The sequence below is a fragment of the Panulirus ornatus genome, chromosome 46, assembly GCF_036320965.1.
Source record: "Panulirus ornatus isolate Po-2019 chromosome 46, ASM3632096v1, whole genome shotgun sequence".
Classification (NCBI taxonomy): Eukaryota; Metazoa; Arthropoda; class Malacostraca; order Decapoda; family Palinuridae; genus Panulirus; species Panulirus ornatus.
The window spans coordinates 6682834-6706727 of NC_092269.1; the positions used below are offsets into that span (position 1 = coordinate 6682834).

Sequence of the window (23894 nt, forward strand, 5' to 3'; positions counted from 1 at the left end):
GTCTCCCACGGCTCCTCTACCCGTCTATGCAATGGCAATGACGGGTCCCTCGTGGTTCTTCCGAGTGATGTGATATATTCCGTGTGAACCTCACCCTTTCAAAGACCCCATCGCATTTCCCGCCAAAATATAGAGGACATAACCTTTCCAGCTGATGATTGTCCTCTCTCTCTCTCTCTCTCTCTCTCTCTCTCTCTCTCTCTCCTCTCTCTCTCTCTCTCTCTCGAGATTTCAAGGGAGATGGAGGTGGGCAACTCCTTGCGTGTTTCGAGCGCATTTTCATGTCGTTTTGCATCAGCGTCTAAGTGTCGGAGTCTTGTCCGATCTTCGGTGAGAGACAGTGTTGTGGAGGGGGACTTGTCTTGTCCTCTCGGAGTCGGTTTGGAACACACGGTCAGAAACACTCACGGGAATTACCCTGACTAAGACTAATTTGGTCCAGTGTCCCGTCTTGCAGTACCCCACTTTGCTGAAGCCTTCGCTTGTGGTTAGCTCGGTCAGTCGTGCCACAGATCCCAAAACACCACGACAGGCACCTGAAAACCAAAGACCACAGGTCCTTAAAAAAAAACACCATAACAGAGACCTGAAACCCTTAAAACACCAAAACAGACACCTGAACCCCTTAAAACACCACAACAGACACCTGAAACCCTTAAAACACCACAACAGACACCTGAACCCCTTAAAACACCACAACAGACACTTGAAACCCTTAAAACACCACAAGAGACACCTGAAACCCTTAAAACACCACAACAGACACCTGAAACCCTTAAACCACCACAACACGCACCTAAAACCAACCGACCACAGCAGTTTCCTAAATCACCACTAGAGGTGCCTAGAGGGGAAAAAAGGCAACTTCAGCCACAGAACCTTGCACTACACGTCCTGAAACGACAGGAGGCCCCGACCTGACCTGACCTGACCTCCTCTTCCTCCTCCTCTTCCTCCTCCTCCTCCTCCACAACAACCCTGTTATCACCGCGGTGGAGAAGCGGTCGGGTCTAATTCATTGTTTGCGCTCAAGGAAACCATTTAAACTGGTTACCTTATTTCTCTCTCTCTCTCTCTCTCTCTCCTCTCTCTCTCTCTCTCTCTCTCTCTCTCTCTCTCACTCATGATACAGACCACTTGAAGTTGCTCATGCTGTCCGCTCTCTCTCTCTCTCCCTCTCTCTCTCTCTCTCTCTCTCTCTCTCTCTCTCTCTCTCTCTCTCTCTCTCTCTCTCTGAAACGAGGAAGCTCCCTCGACGAGAAGGTAATTGCTCTCGAATTACTTTCGTGGTGGCGGTGGTTTGCGTGATGGGCCCTGATAATTGCCAGGGAGATAAGTTCCCTTCAAGACACTTGTGTTACACGAGATTATTATTGCCCAATGAGGAGTGGCCGGAGATGATAATTTCTCCCCCTGGCGATACAGCTGGCGATGGGTGATTATTATTGCCCAATGAGGAGTGGGCCTGGAAATCCTCCCCTCTCGTTTTTTTTTTTTAATTTTCCAAAAGAAGGAACAGAGAAGGGGGCCAGGTGAGGATATTCCCTCAAAGCTCCAGTCCTCTGTTCTTGACGCTACCTCGCTAATGCGGGAAATGGTGAATAGTGTGAAAGAAAAAAAGAAAATATATATATATATATATAATATATATATATATATATATATATATATATATATATATATATATATATATAATATATATATATATATATATATAATATATATTAATTATATATATTATACATACCCTCCACAACCAGCCTTGCAAAGACGACGCTTGGTAGGTAAATAGATTTTCTGTCCGTGTTAGAAAATAGAATATGAGAACCTCCGGGTTACTTCATGATTATCGAGGATTATCACGCGAGGATGTTTCCCTACCACGAGTAATATTAATCTTCGGGTATATTTTTCCCCCAAGGTATTAAACGACGGTTTGATTAACGAGATACATTGAACCGGGGCGTCGTTGAACATTTCCCGAACTGGTCATGTTTTGTGTGTATGTGCCACTTTTTGCCATGGAAGGGTTCTCTTCCCATGATCATTGATCATCCTGGGTCATTAATCCCATGATCAGTGATCATCTTGGGTCATGACTTTCATGATCATGGATCATCCTGGGTCATTAATCCCATGATCAGTGATCATCCTGGGTCATTAATCCTGGGTCATTAATCCAATGATCAGTGATCATCCTGGGTCATGAATACCATGATCATTGATCATCCTGGGTCATTAATCCCATGATCAGTGATCATCCTGGGTCATTAATCCCATGATCAGTGATTATCCTGGGTCATTAATCCCATGATCAGTGATCATCCTGGGTCATGAATCCCATGATTAATCCCATGATTAATCCCATGATTAATCCCATGGTTTATCAGCTGGAACGGATTAATTTTTGGCTATGGCTTCAATGAGATTATTTCATTGCGGTGTGTGTGTGTGTGTGTGTGTGTGTGTGTGTGTGTGTGTGATTTTGGATTAATGTTAGATTAATGCTTCTCGTTTATTAAGTCCTTATCTGAGGGCAAAGTGGAGGGGGGGGCGTAGGGGTTTTTTTTAAAGATAATACCTTGGGATATCATCCGCGCTCATGTCAGGTCACAAATGAATTATGGGTCAGGTTATAACTGGTGGGTAATTTCTCGCGATTATCGCCTGGGCGTAATGTGCCGGAGTTGGGTCTCCGCCGTGTGTTTGATGATGGATCGGTCCTCCTCCAGGAGGGTATCAAAAAGAGGAGGAGGAGGAGGAGGAGGGAGGTTCTTTTTTTAGCCTCCCTTCTCCTCTTTCTCGTCCTCTTCCTCCTCTTTCTTCTCTCCTCCTCCTCCTCCTCCACCTTCTCCTCCCTCTTCCTCCTTTTCCTTCTTCTTCTTCTCCTTTTCCTTCTCTTCTCTTCCTCCTCCTCCTTCCTTCTTCGTCCTTTCCCCCTCCTCCTCCTCCTCCTTCTTCTCCTTCTCCTTCTTCCTCTTCTTCTCCTCCTCCTCCCTCCCTTCCTCCTTCTTCTCTCTTCTTGTTACTCTTCCTCCTCCTCCTTCTCCTTCTCTTCCTCCTGCAGGAGAAATTTTATGAGTCTAGAGAGATGGGGGGGGTATAGAGAGAGAGAGAGAGAGAGAGAGAGAGAGAGAGAGAGAGAGGAAGGTGTCGGGAAATACGCGAGTCTTGTGTGTCTTCAGGGGAGGTAATGCGAGAGGAGGAGGAGGAGGAGGAGGAGGAGAGATGATGCTGGGAAATGGGGAGGAACAGCGTAGTGTACGTTACGGTGTGTGGGAGCAAGGCAGCGTTGATGGAAGGGCGTCCCGGCTAAGTGCATAACCTCACCGCTTGTCTCCCTGGCTGACTGTCTGGTCGAGCGCTCTGTCTGGTCGACTGGCTGACTGTCTGGTCGACTGGCTAACTGTCTGGTCGACTGACTAACTGTCTGGCTCTTTATCTGGTCGACTGACTCTCTGTCTGGTCGACTGACTCTGCTGTCGACTGATCTGTCTGTCGACTGACTCTCTGTCTGGTCGACTGACTAACTGTCTGGTCGACTGACTCACTGTCTGGTCGACTGACTCTCTGTCTGGTCGACTGACTCTCTGTCTGGTCGACTGACTCTCTGTCTGGTCGACTGACTCTCTGTCTGGTCGACTGACTAACTGTCTGGTCGACTGACTCTCTGTCTGGTCGAGTGACTTCACTTGGGAGGCGGGGCTAGCTGGCTTGAGTGGAGTGGGACGGAGGTACAAAGCAGACAGTCTGCGGGTCGAGCGATGGTTAAAAGTGTGCCGTGCCCGAAGGCACAGGTGAAAACTCTCTTTTTTTTACAGTCCTGACACACACACACACACACACACACACACACACACACACACACACACACACACACACGCTAAGAAGCGGTAAGTTTTCCCCTTGGGGACTACATGGCATTAAGCCCCCTGAGTCGAGGTAGAAGCGGCACTTCACTTCACTTCTTCAGGTCGCGTCAACACACCATTGACATCACACGAGCTGTTGCCTCATTAGTCGAGCCTCTTCAGGATCACCCCCCCCCCCACGCCTCCCCGCCACGCCTTCCCCCCACACACGCCTCCCCACCACGCCTTCCCCCCACACACGCCTCCCCTGGTGGATGTTGTCCCGCCCAGGGTGGGACGGCGGTGAATGGAGGGGACGTGGGGTGGATGGGGGTGTCGAGGACACTTGTGTCAGTGGTTGGATGGAGAGGACAAGGGTTGGGGGTGTCGAGGACACTCGTGTCAGTGGTTAGATGGAGAGGACAAGGGTTGGGGGGTGTCGAGGACACTCGTGTCAGTGGTGGATGGAGAGGACAAGGGTTGGGGGGTGTCGAGGACACTTTTGTCAGTGGCGTCGAGGACGCTTGTGTCCGTAGTGGGTAAGTGGAGGGGACACTGGGGGGAGGGCGCGTCGAGGACACTCGCGTCAGCCGTGGATGTGTCCTGGAGCGGAGGAGAAGGAGGGGAAAGCTGAGGAGGTCTGCCTTATTCATGAGAGAGGTCGCCTCGTGTGGCTTGACCCATCCGCATCCAGGAACACACATCTCCACCAGTGCACCTCACCTCGGAATGAGGCTGGCGGTGTGTGTGTGCATCACATGTACACCCTGGCGTTGTGTGTGCATCACATATACACCCTGGCGTTGTGTGTGCATCACATATACACCCTGGCGTTGTGTGTGCATCACATATACACCCTGGCGTTGTGTGTGCATCACATATACACCCTGGCGTTGTGTGTGCATCACATATACACCCTGGCGTTGTGTGTGCATCACATGTACACCCTGGCGTTGTGTGTGTATCACATATACACCCTGGCGGTGTGTGTGCATCACATATACACCCTGGCGTTGTGTGTGCATCACATATACACCCTGGCGTTGTGTGTGCATCACATGTACACCCTGGCGTTGTGTGTGCATCACATGTACACCCTGGCGTTGTGTGTGCATCACATGTACACCCTGGCGGTGTGTGTGCATCACATATACACCCTGGCGGTGTGTGTGCATCACATATACACCCTGGCGTTGTGTGTGTGCATCACATGTACACCCTGGCGGTGTGAGTGCATCACATATACACCCTGGCGTTGTGTGTGCATCACATATACACCCTGGCGTTGTGTGTGCATCACATGTACACCCTGGCGTTGTGTGTGCATCACATATACACCCTGGCGGTGTGAGTGTGCATCACATATACACCCTGGCGTTGTGTGTGCATCACATATACACCCTGGCGTTGTGTGTGCATCACAGGTACACCCTGGCGTTGTGTGTGCATCACATATACACCCTGGCGTGTGTGTGTGCATCACATATACACCCTGGCGTTGTGTGTGCATCACATATACACCCTGGCGTTGTGTGTGCATCACATATACACCCTGGCGTTGTGTGTACATCACATATACACCCTGGCGTTGTGTGTTCGCGTTGTGTGTGCATCACATATACACCCTGGCGTTGTGTGTGCATCACATATACACCCTGGCGTTGTGTGTGCATCACATATACACCCTGGCGTTGTGTGTGCATCACATATAACACCCTGTCGTTGTGTGTGCATCACATGTACACCCTGGCGTTGTGTGTGCATCACATATACACCCAGTCGTTGCATTCATCACATGTACACCCTGGCGTTGCATTCATCACATATACACCCTGTCGTTGCATTCATCACATATACACCCTGTCGTTGCATTCATCACATATACACCCTGCGTTGAGTTCATCACATATAACACCCTGTCGTTGCATTCATCACATATACACCCTGGTCGTTTGCATTCATCACATATACACCCTGTCGTTGCATTCATCACATATACACCCTGTCGTTGCATTCATCACATATAACACCCTGTCGTTGCATTCATCACATATAACACCCTGTCGTTGCCTTCATCACATGTACACCCTGTCGTTGCATTCATCACATATACACCCTGTCGTTGCCTTCATCACATATAACACCCTTTCGTTGCATTCATCACATATACACCCTGTCGTTGCCTTCATCACATATAACACCCTGTCGTTTGCATCATCGCATATACACCCTGTCGTTGCATTCATCACATATAACACCCTGTCGTTGCATTCATCACACGCACACCCTGTCGTCGCATTCATCACATATAACACCCTGGCGTTGCATTCATCACATATACACCCTGTCGTTGCCTTCATCACATATAACACCCTGTCGTTGCATTCATCACATATACACCCTGTCGTTGCATTCATCACATATAACACCCTGTCGTTGCATTCATCACATATAACACCCTGTCGTTGCATTCATCACATATACACCCTGTCGTTGCATTCATCACACACACACCCTGTCGTTGCCTTCATCACATATAACACCGTGTCGTTGCATTCATCACATATAACACCCTGGCGTTGCATTCATCACATATACACCCTGTCGTTGCCTTCATCACATATAACACCCTGTCGTTGCATTCATCACATATACACCCTGTCGTTGCCTTCATCACATATAACACCCTGTCGTTGCATTCATCGCATATACACCCTGTCGTTGCATTCATCACATATAACACCCTGTCGTTGCATTCATCACACGCACACCCTGTCGTCGCATTCATCACATATAACACCCTGGCGTTGCATTCATCACATATACACCCTGTCGTTGCCTTCATCACATATAACACCCTGTCGTTGCATTCATCACATAATACACCCTGTCGTTGCATTCATCACATATAACACCCTGTCGTTGCATTCATCACATATAACACCCTGTCGTTGCATTCATCACATATACACCCTGTCGTTGCATTCATCACACACACACCCTGTCGTTGCCTTCATCACATATAACACCGTGTCGTTGCATTCATCACATGAGAGGAGCGACACATCCAGCATGTGATTATATTAATATGATCATCATCTTCGAGACGCTTCGTTTTCTGTGTCACTTGTCTCCGTCCTGATTCGTTCAGAGGTTAAGATCGTCTCGTTACCTTTAACCTACCGATAGATAAACTTAACTTTGAGACACTTGAAGCCTAAATTGTTAAATTGATTATTACTCATTGTCATTAATCCATAAGACTCCGTCTGTCCGTCCGAGCAGAGAGGAGGGGCTGCAGGTTTGTACAAGTGCTGGTTAAGGGCAGTGAGGATCGCGAGGGGGCGAACTTCACCTGGCCAGGCTGTGGGATTGGCCCCGGCAGCTGTGGGATTGGCCATTCGGCCGCGGGATTGGCCATTCAGCCGCGGGATTGGCCATTCAGCCGCGGGATTGGCTCGCGGGACGAACCAGATTATCGGTGGCTTGAGGAGGTCGTGATGGGATATACATAATCACAGCGACCGTGAGTATCTTCGCCTCACCTCGTCTCGTATCCTCCTGGAAGAGAGATTGTCCTCGGGAGCAGAGACATGTCTCGTGTGGTCTTTGCGCGAGGCAGAGGGACGGTTCTCGTGGTGTATGTGCACGAGATGTAGAGGGTATGTGCACGAGTTAGGGGAGTCTCGTGCGAGTTAAGAGAGGCAGGTCTCGTGTTGTCTGTTCTCGAGTTAAGGGAGAGGCAGGTCTCGTGTTGTCTGTTCACGAGGTAAGAGAGAGGCAGGTCTCGTGTTGTCTGTTCACGAGGTAAGGAGAGGCAGGTCTCGTGTTGTCTGTTCACGAGGTAAGAGAGGCAGGTCTCGTGTTGTCTGTTCTCGAGTTAAGAGAGACAGGTCTCGTGTTGTCTGTTCACGAGGTAAGAGAGACAGGTCTCGTGTTGTCTGTTCACGAGGTAAGAGAGACAGGTCTCGTGTTATATGTTCACGAGGTAAGAGAGAGGCAGGTCTCGTGTTGTCTGTTCACGAGGTAAGAGAGTGGCAGGTCTCGTGTTATATGCTCACGAGGTAAGAGAGACAGTCTCGTGTTGTCTGTTCTCGAGTAAAGAGGGAATCTCGTGTTGTCGTTCTCGTAAGGAGGGCAGGTCTCGGTTGTCTTTCACGAGGTAAAGAGACAGTCTCGTGTTTCTGTTCACGAGGTAAGAGAGACAGGTCGTGTTGCTGTTCAGAGTAGAGAGACAGTCTGTGTGTAATGTTCACGAGTAAGAGAGACAGGTTCGTGTGTCGTTCACGAGTAAGAGAGACAGCTCGTGTGTCGTCACGAGTAAGATGCAAATCTCGGATGTCTGTTCCGAGTTAAAGAGTGCAGGTCTCCTGTTTTCGACCGATACAGGGCAGTTGTGTGTGTACGTCACTAACAACCCTCAGTCTTTTCCCTGTCCTGCAGGACGAATATTTCCGTGTCATCCTCCGCTTTTCACAGGAGACATTTCCTCCTCCCCTAGACTCGATGAGAGAGAGAGAGAGAGAGAGAGAGAGAGAGAGAGAGAGAGAGAGAGAGGGAGGCGGGCGGGCGGGCGTCCAGCCAGCCCGCTCAGACCCGGCCCGCCCGTATTGCCGCAGCAATTTGGATAATCGGCGGTGATGACCCATGGAATTCTGTATTTGGCCTGGGCGATTTGGAAGCGTCATTTGCCCTCCTCCTCCTCCTCCTCCTCCCTCCCCTGAATTGTCAGGAAAAGGTTTTGGCTCGGGAGCTGATGGCTTTTAGGGTGGGTTATATATTAACGGATCGAGAAGTAGGTTTCACAGTCCTTAACCTCTTCGCGTGTGTTGTTTTGGGGTGTTGGGCGTCGTCTTGCTCAAAGGGTCGTGGTGCCATCGTGCTCAAGCGTCGTGCCGTCGTGCTCAAGGGTCGTGCCGTCGTGCTCAAGGGTCGTGCCGTCGTGCTCAAGGGTCGTGCCGTCGTGCTCAAGGGTCGTACCGTCGTGCTCAAGGGTCGTGTCGTCGTCGCTCTTAAGGGTCGTACCGTCGTGCTCAAGGGTCGTGTCGTAGCTCTTAAGGGTCGTGCCGTCGTGCTCAAGGGTCGTGCCGTCTTGCTCAAGGGTCCGTGGCATCGTGCTCAGGTCTCCGCGGCTCAAGGGTCGTACCGTCGCGCTCAAGGGTCATCCCATGTGCTCAAGGGTTGTGCCGTCGCGCTCAAGGGTCGCACCGTCGTGTTCAAGGGTCGTCCCATCGTGCTCAAGGGTCGTCCCTTCGTTGTGTCTGTGTTGGCGTGAATGTTCGTGTGTGTGTTTGCGCTCATGTGCGCATGTTCATGTATCTCTCCCTTTTTGTCATTGTATGTACGTATGCTTGTGTACGTGTGTAAGCTTCTTCGTATGTGCGTGTCTGTGTGTGCGTACTTGTTTATAGGTTTGTCCATATCATGGTCTTCGTATGGACCTGCCTCCCGCCTCTATCACTCTGTCCATATAGCCATCGGGTGAAGGCCAGTCCGTGGCTGGGCCAGGAGATGGCTCGCCTCGGTTTACAAGCGGCCTGCCATCATCGCTATACGGAGAAGGGATAACGTAAATTGTCGCGAGACATATCAACACTCAGGACTGGTTTTAAAAGATGTATATAAGTGGTCGTTAAGGTCAGAGGTAGTTCGTGAGGCCGCGTCGTGAACGACTTTATGTAAAAAAGACTTGATATATGAAGGCTCTGCAGATATATGAAATGTATATATATATATATATATATATATATATATATATATATATATATATATATATATATATATATAGTATATGACGTGTCTAGTAAATGTCTGTCGTTCATTTTCTGACTGTAATCTGAAGTTTGAGTTTATTTGATTCTGGTTTGGCTCGAACATACCTCGCCCAGTATGGCACAAGGGGATTTGAGTGTTCTTGTGGAGTGGGAGTGAGGAGAAGAAGAGGACGCGTGTGTTCGTGCACAGTGTTATGACGGTGTTCCGTTCCTTCCCTCCGCCAGGCCTCTGGAACCTGTGGAACTTTGGCATCTCTCCGATCGTTAGTGTTTGACCTTAAAGAGATCTTTATTTACATAACCTTTGTGCTTGGCAAGTCCCGAGCTTGCGGGGCTACGCTCAACTTGCCTTTAATTTAACATAGGCCCCAACTAACTAACTTCTGCCCGTGTGTTAACACTGAACCTCGCGTGATTAAACGTTAACTTTCCACCTTTATCCCGGCGGAGTAAAGTGGATCTTCGCCCAAACCTGTTTCGTATTTTGTGGTTCGTCGTCTCCATAGCGTCGTGAAGCCCCTATGGAGAGAGGTGTCAGTTTCTGGTAGTTCGAAGCGCCATGAATCCTCCCCCTTGTGGAAGCGGTGTCGATCGCTGATGCTTCGAAGTGTCTTGAAGCCCCCATCCGCCCCCCAGTGGGAGAGGTGTCGATAGCTGCTGCTTCGAAGCGTCACGGAGCTTCAGTACGAGCGGTGTCGGTGGCTGACGGTTCGAACTACACTGTCCTTGTGGTGTTGAGTTCCATATATGTGTTCTACAGACTTTCCTACCTTTGAGGATAGTCTTCCATCAGCTTTTCCAGACTGTTCCAGGTGCTTCCAGTTTTGCCAGTCCTGGAATATAATGTGGTTCCAGTTCGTCAGTCTTACATGTAACTTGTTTTTTTAAAACACTTTTATTTTAAACAAAAATGTCTCTTTTCTTTCCTCTCCTTCCTAACATTCTTGAGAGCCATATGCTCTTTTAATGATATATGTCATTTATCCTCGATAACTATTTTTATAAACGTAATTCTTTTTATTCATTATTTCCCATATCACATGTCAGGCTCTCCTACAATTATATTATCCAGTCCCACATACACCGCTGTACTCCTTTCCATCCACTTAGATACCTCCAGTTTATCTTCACATGTTACTGCTCTCTGTTTCCACTCTTCTCACTCTCCATGAACTCCTAATTCTTTTTCGTTTTCCACATGTCTCTGTTTTTATCATCCCTCATTTTCTCTCGTATTTCTCATTTCTTAGATGTCTCCAGTTCTTTATCATCCACATCTTACTCTCCAGTTCATTATACTTTGGTTCCTTTCGGCCCCCTTGCTTCTTAACCCTTCCTCATATTTCTCATTTCTCCAGTTCCTCTATAGTTCCTCCAAGGGCCACTCAACTAACCCCCCCCCCCCCCACCCTCCGTTTCTTACTCATTTCCCAGGGTTCATATTCCGCCACATTTCTCACTTCCCCCAGGACCTTAGTGCGACACATTTTCACCTTCTGGACTGTGTTTACATTTCCCATTCTTTCCCCATTTCATCTGTTCTTCCATACTTGTCAAGTTGATTCTCCTCTCATGTTTGTGACCTCCACTAACTCATCTTCTCCATTCAGTCCTTCCCTAAGTCTGTTCGTCTTGCGTATTTCTCATTTTTTTTTCTTTCTTTCACCCCCAGCTCACCATCATACGTATTTCTTTATCTCTTTATCAGTATCTCTCTCTCACCTGACTCCTCCCATTCCATGTATATATATATATATGATTTTGACCCGACCCCTCCTCCCCCCCTTTTGAAACTCATCCTTCGAATGCCTCACAGGGAGAGAGAGAGGCTCTCTCTCTCTCTCTCTCTCTCTCTCTCTCTCTCTCTCTCTCTCTCTCTCTCTCTCTCTCTCGTGGTTGTCCTCCTCATCTTGCACTCACTCTCGGCTGCATGAGCACGTGCATAATGTTTGTGTGTTTTTTGGCATTTACTTACGCTAAGGAAATGTTTTTGTTTTTGCTTTGATATTGAAGTTGTTGTGATATATATTTTTATTTTTTTTACATGTAACTGATTTGCATAGTACTTTATATATGTATACACATTTGATATCTGTGTTTTTAGTGGATAAATACCATAGAAGTATTAGGGTAGTGAACATCAGGTTAATTTTGCAGTTAGATTAGCGTGTGGTGTGAGTGTGTGTGTGTGAGTGTTTGTGTGTGTGTGTGTGTATGTGCGTGTGCTCGCGCGCCTGCGTGTATGGCATGTTCTACTATTGTTTTTTTATACATAAATATATATCTTGTTTTCGAACCCCACTGTTGTGTCTGTCCGCCCTTCTTACTATGTGTGTGTGTGTCTGTCCGTCCGTCCGTCTGTCTTTCTCCTCATTTATTATTTCCTGTATACCGCCTCCTTCCTCCTCACTAGCTGGATAAATATCATGAGTACGGAAAACTCACTGTCACTACCATGAGTCAATGTTCAGTACAAGATATGTCTGCTCCTCCCCTCACCTTCATCTGTTCCCCACGTTTTGTGACAATAGTAATTGTGGATTATCATAATGTCTATCATATCTATTAGAGAGTTTTAATGAGTATGATGGTCATTTTAGAAGTAATTATTTATATTTATAATGTGTCTTTGAGTATCTCTCGTGAGTAAGATCTGTATTTTTTTTTAGAGAGATTTATATGTGACCATTTATCCAGTGAGTGAATCATTCCCTTAGCCCCATTTCCCTCACCTCCAAAACAACCACCCCCCCCCCCTTGTTTTGTACTGGTAGTTACCTACTAACACACGCTTACTCACCCCCCCCCCCACTTAACAACCTCCCCTCCTCTTCCCAAAGCGCCTCCCTCGTAGTGATCCTCAGACGTGGCCCTTTATACCTGGCCTCTTGTGGTGATAGATCCCTTCTAAACCCTCCCCTCCAGCGGTAATCTCTCCTCTCCCCCTTGGAAATCCCTCCCCCAACTCCATCTCCCTTCCCCCCTTTTCTCCCCACATTTCCTGCTCTAGTTCCACTTTCCCCTCCACACCTCCCCCACTTCAGTTGCCTTAGTCCTCTTGTGGTTATTTCCTGGGGCTGTAGAAGAACTCCCTCTCCCCCCTTTCTTACCCCCTTACCCTGGTCGTGAACACATGCCATCACCCTTTTGCCTCCGCCTGTCACCCTGGGATTTTGACACCCCTACCCTCCTCCTCCCCCTTTTCCCCCTCCCTGCCACGTAGTCACACACCCTAGCATACCCACCCTGGCCAGCCTCCGCGCCCTTAGCCCTTCCTCCCTTCCCTTCAGGCAACCCGGTGTAACCCAGACCCTTCATGCAGAGAGATCACACGCGCCCTGACTCTCTCTCTCTCTCTCTCTCTCTCTCCTCTCTCTCTCTCTCTCTCTCTCTCTCTCTCTCTCGATCAGCCCTATGTCATTCATCAGTGACCTCATTCCTCACATCATCCCGTCCCCTGCTCATACCCTCATCTTAGGGGCTGTGTGTTATCCACTCGACCCCCAACTAACCAAACCATCCTCCCCCTGTCCACCATACTAGCCACTAGCCACCAGCCAGCCTTCCTCCCTCCCTTGTGTCAACCATACTCACCCCAGTTGCCATGGTTGGTCGAATTCGCCCAGGAGGGTAGTCACTGTGTACAGACCCACAAGGCGCCTCCAGCGGCCCCTCCTCCTCCTCATCCCGCCCCCGTCCTGAAATCAGCTTTCCGGGCGTCCAGTAAACACACTTAAGGGGATTATCCCTTAAATCTGGAGGCCGAAAATAGCCTCTAGCCCGCTGGCCTCGCAGAGGAGTGGAGAATGGCCGCTCCTGGTGGTGGATTTATGTAAATGATCCAGCGCAGATAGCCTTCGCCACTCTCATGCGAGCCAGCTAACCTTCATTGTCTATGTATATGTCAGACAGGCCAGGCCCATATGCTAGCTCTCTCAAGATCCTTGCATACAACCTTGCGTAGCGCCATCTCATTCAGTTCAGTCTTTGCTTTGGTGGCTTCCTCCCTCCTCCTCCTCCTCTCGTCCAGTCCAGTTGGGCTCCTCCGTCATTCGCATCTGCCTAGCTCATTCCCGACACGACTGTGGCTCAAACCTTCATTCATACTCAAGCGACTCATACTTAAAGTTTGCCATGATGGTAAGCTGACCCTCACTACACGCTTGGCTCAGATCCGAACGAAGCCTCCTTGCCTTACAAACCTCATGGCTCTGCTTGTAGTCCCTCCTACCAGAACCCCACATCATCGAAGGTTTTAGCCCAGTTCCATCGCCTCTCATTACAATTAGTCCCAGAGTTCCAGCAATCCAGCCCAGCCCCCATCTAGCCCCCTCCTATTTAAAGACAGCCCTAATCTTGAAGACCCCTTTTTGTCTTAGCCGAAGAAGACCTTGTGTAAAACCCGTCATACCCCAACCAGTTCTCACTCAAGCATGCCTCCTCAGTGAGCGTCTCATGCCTCACCAACTCGCACCCCCTGCACATGGCAACCCTGTTGAAAAAAAAAAACCTGTTCTTCATGCCAGATGACCTTGATACAGTTGCACCCTCTGTCCTCCTGTGGAGACACCACTGGACACAGGTTCCTTGGCCTTTCTCGTTCATCGTCATCCATAATCAGGCACCTCCACCTTTTCCACCCTGGCCTCCGCCTACCACCTGAAGGAGGGAATCATCTCTTATCATTCTGTGTTGTATTGTCTTCGTCCCAACCTTCTTCCTTCCCTCTTACTCTGTTCTTTCATTGTAGCTAGATGTAGCTCCCTCCTGCTCCAGCACCGTCTTTCTAAACCTCTTGGCCCCACAATCCACTTGTCCTTGTCCAAATGGTCCTATCCATTACCCCCACACCACCTGGGCCACGCCTGATGCCTTACCCACGCCCTCTGAACTCTCCGCTCCACCCACAAGCCTTTGCCTCTCCCTCCGCCCCCCACCACTGTCCATACTTCTAAGCACAACCCTCGGTAGCCTGGCTCCCAAAAAGCTTTGCTAAGGAGCCGTGACCCCCCTTCCCTAGCCTTCTTGTGCAAGACCCAGTACACGAGAGAGAGAGGCCGAGTGGGAGACACTGCTCCACCGCACCACCAGTGCGTGCTACAGAGCACCAAGGATGGCTGAGGTGGGGGGAGATGGTTGGCCGTCCTCACACACCTGTCTGGCACGCCATTAACCCACCAGTCGAGCCATTATCCATTTCAAAGATATTCAGGCCCCAGACGTCGGGCCTCCCCCCGAATATTGCAGTGTGAGGACGCTGTAAATTCACATTTCCTGATGATGTAGTCGTGTTACCGGCTCTATTGATTTGCTGCATAAAGATTTATCTCTGGAAATGATATGTATGTGTATATATATTCCCTCAGCCTCTCTCTCCCTCTCTCTCTCCCCTGCAGTGAGATTATCCCCAGTTGCCACTCGCCCTTGTATGAACGTGCCATGGCCTCCACCGTACCGTGGTGGTGGTGGTCGCCCTCCTCTTCTTCTTGTGCCGTGTGTCTTGTCCTCTGTTTGAATGTCTTTTTTAATAAGCTACGTCGATGTCTCTTGAGCCTTAACCCTTAACGCCCCCATTACACTTTTTGTCTCCTCTTCAGGACCCTCCTGTTCACCCCCCCCACAAGCCCGCGTTAGACATAACACCTTTGCCACCCAGCCCCAACCCTTGCCACCTCTTCCTTCCACCATCACCTCCTCTTCCTCCTCCTCAATATCCGTGCCACCTTTCCCATCCACCGCCTCGCGAACCCTTAGTCTTCGTCATCCCCGTAGTAACACGTGTGCTTATCCCTCCCTAGTGGCACCTGAGTCCTCCTTCTCCCACCTTGTGTAGCGTAGCGCCACCTCCCTCCGCTTTTAGCTCTTCCCCTCCACCTCCACCTCCGTAGCGCCACCTCCCTCCGCTGTTAGCTCTTCCCTCCTCCTCCACCTCCACCTCCTCCACCTCCGTAGCGCCACCTCCCTCCGCTTTTAGCTCTTCCCTCCTCCTCCACCTCCACCTCCTCCACCTCCGTAGCGCCACCTCCCTCCGCTATTAGCTCTTCCCTCCTCCCCCCACCTTCCCCCCCAGCACCGCCTCCTCCCTCCCTTCACCCACTCACCCCACGCCCCATTTCACCCCTCCGCCACCGCCCCCTTACCCGGCCATGCCCCCCCGGCTAACGGTGTTGTAGTGACTAACGGGCCTGTCCCCGCTTGCCCCACCCTGCAGGCGCTGCTGCAGGCTCACGATGTGGTGGCGCATGAGGTGTACGGAGACGAAGCCATCCGCGTGACGCCGCCCCCGCTCCTGCCCTACCTCAACGGAGGCGACGAGGTCGACCCGGCCAACGGCGACGTCGACATGGAGAACATTACCCGGGTCAGACTCGTCCAGTTCCAGAAGAACTCAGATGAACCCATGGTAGGTGGTGCTTGGGCGCACCTGCACCCACTGCTGGGTGAAAGGAGCATGTGCCTCTGCACCCAACCACTGGTGGGTGGATGGCACACCTGCACCTACTGGTGGGTATGTGGCACACCTGCACCCACTGGTGGGTTGAGGGAGCACACATGCACCCACTAGTGGGTTGAGGGAGCACACCTGCACCCACTGGTGGGTATTTGGCATACCAGCACCCACTAGAGAGTGAGTGGCACTCCCGTACCCACTAGTAGGTGGATGGCACACCTGCACCCACTGCTGGGTGGAGGGAACACACCTACACCCAGTGGTGTGTGGGTGGCACACCTGTATCCTCTAGTGGGTGGATGGCACACCTGCACCCACTGGTGGGTATGTGGCACACCTGCACCCACTGGTGGGTTGAGGGAGCACACCTGCACCCACTGGTGGGTTGAGGGAGCACACCTGCACCCACTGGTGGGTATTTGGCATACCAGCACCCACAGAGAGTGAGTGGCACTCCCGTACCCCCACTAGGTGGGTGGATGTCACACCTGCACCCACTGCTGGCGGGGAACACACCTACACCCAGTGGTGTGTGGGTGGCACACCTGTATCCTCTAGTGGGTGGATGGCACACCTGCACCCACTGGTGGCTAGATGTCACACCTGCACCCACTTGTGGGTGAATGGCACACCTGCACCCACTTGTGGGTGGGTGGCACACCTGCACCCACTTGTGGGTGAATGGCACACCTGCACCCACTTGTGGGTGGGTGGCACACATGCACCCACTGGTGGGTAGGTGGCACACCTGTACCCACTGGTGGGTGGGTGGCACACATGCACCCACTGGTGGGTGGGTGGCACACATGCACCCACTGGTGGGTTGAGGGAGCACACCTGCACCCACTGGTGGGTATTTGGCATACCAGCACCCACTAGAGAGTGAGTGGCACACCCGTACCCACTAGTGGGTGGATGGCACACCTGCACCCACTGCTGGGCGGAGGGAACACACCTACACCCAGTGGTGTGTGGGTGGCACACCTGTATCCTCTAGTGGGTGATGGCATACTGCACCACTGGTGCTAGATGCCACACCTGCACCCACTTGTGGGTGAATGGCACACCTGCACCCACTTGTGGGTGGGTGGCACACCTGCACCCACTTGTGGGTGGGTGGCACACCTGCACCACTTGTGGGTGGGTGGCACACCTGCAACAGTGGTGAGTGGATGGCACACCTGCACCCACTGGTGTCAGGGTGACACACCTGCACCCACTGGTGGGTGGGTGGCACACCTGTACCCACTGGTGGGTGGGTGGCACACATGCACCCACTGGTGGGTGAATGGCACACCTGTACCCACTGGTGGGTGGGTGGCACACCTGCACCCACTGGCGGGTGAATGGCACACCTGTACCCACTGGTGTCAGGGTGACACACCTGCACCCACTGGTGGGTGGGTGGCACACCTGTACCCACTGGTGGGTGGGTGGCACACATGCACCCACCGGTGGATGGGTGGCACACCTGTACCCACTGGTGGGTGGGTGGCACACATGCACCCACTGGTGGGTGAATGGCACACCTGTATCCACTGGTGGGTGAATGGCACACCTGTACCCACTGGTGTCAGGGTGACACACCTGCACCCACTGGTGGGTGGGTGGCACACCTGTACACACTGGTGGGTGGGTGGCACACCTGCACCCACTGGTGGGTGGGTGGCACACATGCACCCACTGGCGGGTGAATGGCACACCTGTACCCACTGGTGTCAGAGTGACACACCTGCACCCTCTGGTGGGTGGGTGGCACACCTGTACCCACTGGTGGGTGGGTGGCACACATGCACCCACTGGTGGGTGAATGGCACACCTGTACCCACTGGTGGGTGAATGGCACACCTGCACCCACTGGTCATAGTAGAACACATGCACACAATAGTGAGATTAGCACACCTGTTACCACTGGTGGGGCAGTACACCTGTCTCTACTGGTGAAATAAGACACTTGGTCCCACTGGTGGAACAGCACACCTGCACCCACAAGTGAAATAGAACTGCCCACTGATGAAAGTTGTACACAGACACCCACTAGTGAGATTATTACACTTGCACCCACTGGTAAGATCTTACACCTACATCCACTTGTAAGAGTAGTCCACTTGCACCCACTGGTGAGAATAGTATACCCTCTAGTGATAGTGGTACACCTGTACCCACTGAGTTAAGTAACATACTTGCACCCACTAGTGAGAGCAGTACAGTTGCACCCCACTAGAGAAAGGCAGTGCATTTGTACCCACTGTTGCGAGTACCACGCTTTCACCCACTGATGAGAGCTGCGCAGTTACACCCACTAGTGAGTGTAACACACCTGCTACCATTAGTGAAAGCAGCGCATCTGTACTTAATGGTGGGATAACACTTGTACCCACTGGTGGTAACAATTACACCTGCACCCACTGATGGAAACAATTACACCTGCACCCACTGATGGAAACAATTACACCTGCACCCACTGGTGGAAACAAATACACCTGCACCCACTGGTGGAAACAATTACACCTGCACCCACTGATGGGGACAATCACACCTGCACCCACTGGTGGAAACAAATACACCTACATCCACTGGTGGAAACAATTACACCTACACCCACTGGTGGAAACAATTACACCTACATCCACTGGTGGAAACAATTACACCTACATCCACTGGTGGGAACAAACACACCTGCACCCACTGGTAGGAACAAACACACCTGCACCCACTGACGGGGTCAATCCCACCTACACCCACTGGTTAGGGCAGGCACAGGTGTTAGGTCACAGTAGAGGAAGGAGGAGGTCAGCTGTCTTGTGGACTGCAGGTGTATGGTACAATAGAACAGCTGTGAAGGTATGTATGTTTTAACACATGTCTCTTGTCCATATGGTGGTGGCTCCTCTGTAGATACTGGCAATATATATATGGTCCTGGTGGATTGTGGCACATACTAATATATATATATATATATATATATATATATATATATAATATATATATATATATATATATATATATATATATAATATATGTCATACTTAACTCATACTAACATTCACAAACGTTTTTTCATCTGCTTCTCATATTTTCTACAGCCCTCCTAACGTTTTTGTTAGATGTGGTTTATATATTGGGTTATCATACAAGGTGTATGTTCACATGTTATGATGAAGTTGAAAAGGGAGGGGGAGGAGGTTTGGTTGTATACATACAGCGAGATAGGAATTAATGTTTTTGTTTTGGACTAATTTCAGCGATTTACGACAACGGTACTCTTCCATGGTGTGGGTGAGTATGGTTCCGTTCCATGGAGTGGGTGAGGGTGGGGTCCGTTCCATGGTGTAGGGGAAGGTGGGGTCCGTTCCATGGTGTAGGGGAAGGTGGGGTCCGTTCCATGGTGTGGGTGATTGTGGCTCTGTTCCATGGCTTGGATGAGTTTGGGTCTTTTCCATGGTGTGGATGAGTGTGGGTCCATTTTATGGTGTGGATGAGTCTGGGTCTCCATTCCATGGTGTGGATGAGTGTGGTCTATTCCATGGTGTGGATGAGTGTGTGTTTATTCCATGGTATGGATGAGTGTGAGGTCTATCTACGAAGAGGTTTGAGGTCATCCGACAGCATCCAGCATGAGGGTGCCCCGGTGGATGTCCTCGTTCATCCAGATTTTGGATGCTGCGGGTGGATGTCATTACGACATCATCCTCATCAGAGACATGTCCTCTAATAATCTCTTTCATTATTTAGATATTTCTTGATATATATATTTCTAGTGTGGCGGGGTGGCGACGGGAATGGATGAGGGCAGCAAGACTGGATATGGACATGTGTGTATATATATATATATATATATATATATATATATATATATATATATATATATATATATATATATATATATGTTTTTGTATGTATACGTTGAAATGTATATTTATGTATATGTGTGTGTGTGTGGGCGTTTATGCATATATACATGTGTATGTGGGTTGGGTTGGGCCATTCCTCGTGTGTCTCCCTGCGCTACCTCGCAAACGCGGTAGACGGCGCCTTTTCATATAATACGTCAGAATAATATTATCTTTCGCAGGTCCTATGATTTGTCAAGTCGACAGACCTAAGACATGTAAGATATTGTCAATGATTCGTTGTGTGTGTGTGTGTGTGCACTTCCCCAATCCTTCAGTACCTCCTCCTCCTCCTCCTCCTCCTCCTCCTAATCCTTCACATGTATTAATGACCTGCCCGCAGGCTCTGTTTGTGCGCGCGCGCGCGCGCCTCCCTTCGTAATTGCTGTCGGTGTAATCTGCGAAAATATATAGAAGATTAATCAGGCTTCCCCTCCCCTCCCCTCCCCTCTCCTCCCCTCCGCTCCCCTCTCCTCGCTCTGAAATGTATTTGAGAGAAAAAAAAAAAAATGACTGAGCGACTTAGCGAATATGATTGATAAAAATCTGTTAAAGTTGGATTTCCCGCTAGGATTATAAAGTGAACTTGGCTGGAGACTCTCTCTCTCTCTCTCTCTCTCTCTCTCTCTCTCTCTCTCTCTCTCTCTCTCTCTCTCTCTCTCTCTCTCTCTCTCGCATTGATTTGCGTCAGTGGGAAGGATCGACGTGTGGGATGGATCGACATAGGGTAAAGATCCCAATCCAAGAGGCACTTCGATTAACCACACACACACACATGTCCTCTCGTCACATCCATAAGGGTCATAGATGCGACTGTGTTACCAGTGCCGGACCTTATCTTTGGGGCAAAATAATGCTCTTATTTAGAGAGATTACCTTTACGCCTCCATTTGTGAAGATTCTGGTCTTTAGAGTATTCTGGGCTGGATTGCCGTGTTGGGATATTTTATTTTTTTTTAACTTTGGTACATTAGGGAGACATATTGGAGATCGCGGATACCAAAATGTTAGGGTAGAGCGACGCTAGACTGACTTTTCTGTTGTCTGAAACGAGGGCTTGGAGTGGTATGGACCAGTTGTGGGATATAGTGAAAAAAAGAAAAAAGAAAACAGGATAAAGAAATGTGAAAATAAACTGGGAATACAGATAACATGGAAGGTGCTGTAAGGGGAAGGGCCAGCTGCGTGCGCATGGCACTCAACCCCCCCCCCCCCCTTCCGCCCCAGCTATCTATTACATCACGACCAGTAGTAGAGAGGAGGCAATTGTACTATGTAGCATACAGGGTTGATAAGACAGAGAGACATCCAGAACTATAGTACAATTTATAAGAGGGACAGATTAACACACAAGGACCAGTTTCTTAGGTTTAAGGAAGCCGGAGGCTAGGTATTAATGCAGATGAGGACATGAATGAGGAGTTGAATACATAGTCTCAAAGGGTGTTAGCTTGTGAAGAACGCAGAAATACCGTTATCCACCAGCCTAAAAGGTGGGCGGGCGGGGGGGGAAAATGCCTTTGAAAATACTGATATAAATAAATTCATTGGAGACGAGGAAGCGCCAAGTGTGGAGGTAGGCGGCCCTTGGAAAGCGCACGGTGTCCAAATGGCATCTCACCATTCGTGCCCGGAGACTTAAGTGAACACCCTGTTGTCATACCACTGGCGGTGTGGTGTTCCCCCAGGTCTCGCCCGGCCCTCCTCCCTCGCCCCTCCTCAGCGAGGCCAGTGATCTAACCGAAGGGAACAGAGGCAACATGTGGTACTCGCTTATGTTCGACGAAACTCCCGCTCTGAGCAACATTGATGGGCACGACTTGCAAGATACTGCAAAGATTTTTTTGGCAGGAAGCGCAAGCCAGCTGTTGGCTAGCATAAGCCAAAGAGATGTGAGATGGATTGGATGCAGAGAGAAAGAGTCTCGGCTTAGTAATGTGTCTTGGTCGATTTCTGTGAGACTGGAAGTGTCGTTGTAGAGAGGAGGAGACAGACGGGTGGGTTGTGTATACTTGGAGTACCAGAGGGACTTTGATACTCTCTCTCTCTTGTAAGAGGCTGTTGACGAAGCTAGGCGTCCAGGCTCTCGTCAGAGTAAGGTCTACTGAATGGCATTGCATCCACCTAACAAGGAAAGAAAAGATTACACACACGAAGGTAGCCTTCTGAAAATGGGCGAGGGTTCCCTCAGGGGCTCAGTGCTAGGGGCATTTGCCATTTCTAATCTCTTAATTCATTTCCCAAACCGAGATGGTGTCATGCGTGAAGAGATTTGCTGATGATGCCGAAATTCTGAAAGAGGGCGAAGTAACTGGGACTGCAGAGAGTCGTAGACAAGATAACTAATAAATTGTAACTGTGGAAAATGCAAAGCCATGGAGATGTTGCTTGGGCAGACCAGACTGTGTGTGTACCATACTGTATCGAGGGTGACATATCGCAAGAGTCTTGCTGTAGACGGTAGACACCAGAGAGTGGCTTTCACACCGAACTCTTCACCGTCATCCTCTTGTGAGGAGGAGGTTCGTGAAGGAGGCGAACTTAAAATCTTCGTCACGGAATAGTCTTCAGGTATCTGGACAATGAAGTGTTCTAGCAGATGGAAAGACAACGTACACTCGACTTTTAAAAGATGGAGTGAGCCATCAGAGTCTGGACCATCGTCCTAACGTAGCGACAAAGATCTGCTGGAATGGGTTCACTTTTTTACTTAGAGAACTGCTGGAATGGCCTCGGAGGAACGCTACAAGATCAGGCCCAGAGTGGAACGAGCCAAGAAGAGAGGAGGTTGGAGGATCTCAATATGTACCCTTGAGGAGAGAGAAGTGAAATTGAGGGGGAACACGATAACTGCATATAAATTCCCAAAAGACCAAGACATCGTCAACAGAAAATGGTTCTTTGAAGTCGGACGAGAGTCGAGAACAAGAGGACGCGACTTCTGGTCTCCGCCATTAGCTTCCAGCGGGGGTAGGAGGAGTGGACGGTGGAATGTAAGGGAGGCGCTGCTCTTAAGAGTTTGTGGACGCGTAAATTCAGCCAAGTCGAGAGGAAGTAGATGCAAGTATCATTGGAAGGATGGAACCCCCCCCCCCCCCCATATGATAAAACAACGAGGTTAAGGTGATATAGGGGCCTCCCACGAGAGGTCAAGTTCCCCGTTCTACATATGTAAATATTGTCGATCATCATGCACAAGTTTGCATTCTTATTTTCCCTCTCCCTTTCCTGTCCGCTACTGTTTCCCTCCTTATCTCCCTCATTTTCTCTCTCTAATCCTCCCTTCCTTCCATCGGTACCCCTCCACTTCCCTTCTCCATGCCCACCTTCGTCATCCCTTCCTCCTCCCTTTTTTGTCTCCCCACGCCCCGTGTCTCTCCCCCTTTTCTTCCCTCTCTCCATCTCCTCCTTTCATTCCTCTTCATCCCCGAACCACCATCATCCCTTCTCTTTACCCCCCTTTTTTTTATACCCTACATTCTCTCTCTCTCTCTCTCTCTCTCTCCTCTCTCTCTCTCTCTCTCTCTCTCTCTCTCTCTCTCTCTCTCTCTCTCCCTCTCCTCTCTCTCTCTCTCTATCTATCTATCTATCTATCTATCTATCTATCTGTCTATCTCTATCTCTATCTATCTGTCTATCTATCTGTCTGTCTGTCTCTCCCTGCCTGCCTCCTTCCCTTTCCCTTACCCCTTGCCCCAGCCAGTCAACACAGCGTGGCCCATATACGCCCACCCGGATCGGAAAGAACCCATCCCCACGCCGACCTCTTTCCTCCGCCGTAAGGCCTTTCATTCCATATTTTTTTTCTTTTTTTAACGCCCCTTTTTAAACCTCAAGTCATGAGCGTATTGCCCGAAATTACCTTAGATATTAGTAGATCGCGGTGCTCCACTGGGGGAGGGGCAGTGCGTTCGGCCCTTGGCAA

At 49.9% G+C, this 23894-nt stretch overlaps 1 protein-coding gene across 8 annotated transcripts in view; it reads left to right on the top strand.

The window, feature by feature from the left end:
• The window catches only part of CASK (peripheral plasma membrane protein CASK), an 850717-nt gene that overhangs the window by 647956 nt on the left and 178867 nt on the right, over nt 1-23894 (top strand). For all 8 annotated transcript variants that reach the window (XM_071688727.1, XM_071688728.1, XM_071688731.1 and 5 more), the window contains exon 3: nt 15837-16028. In XM_071688727.1, the coding sequence (XP_071544828.1) occupies nt 15837-16028 (192 nt within the window). The remainder of the gene's footprint in view (nt 1-15836; nt 16029-23894) is intronic.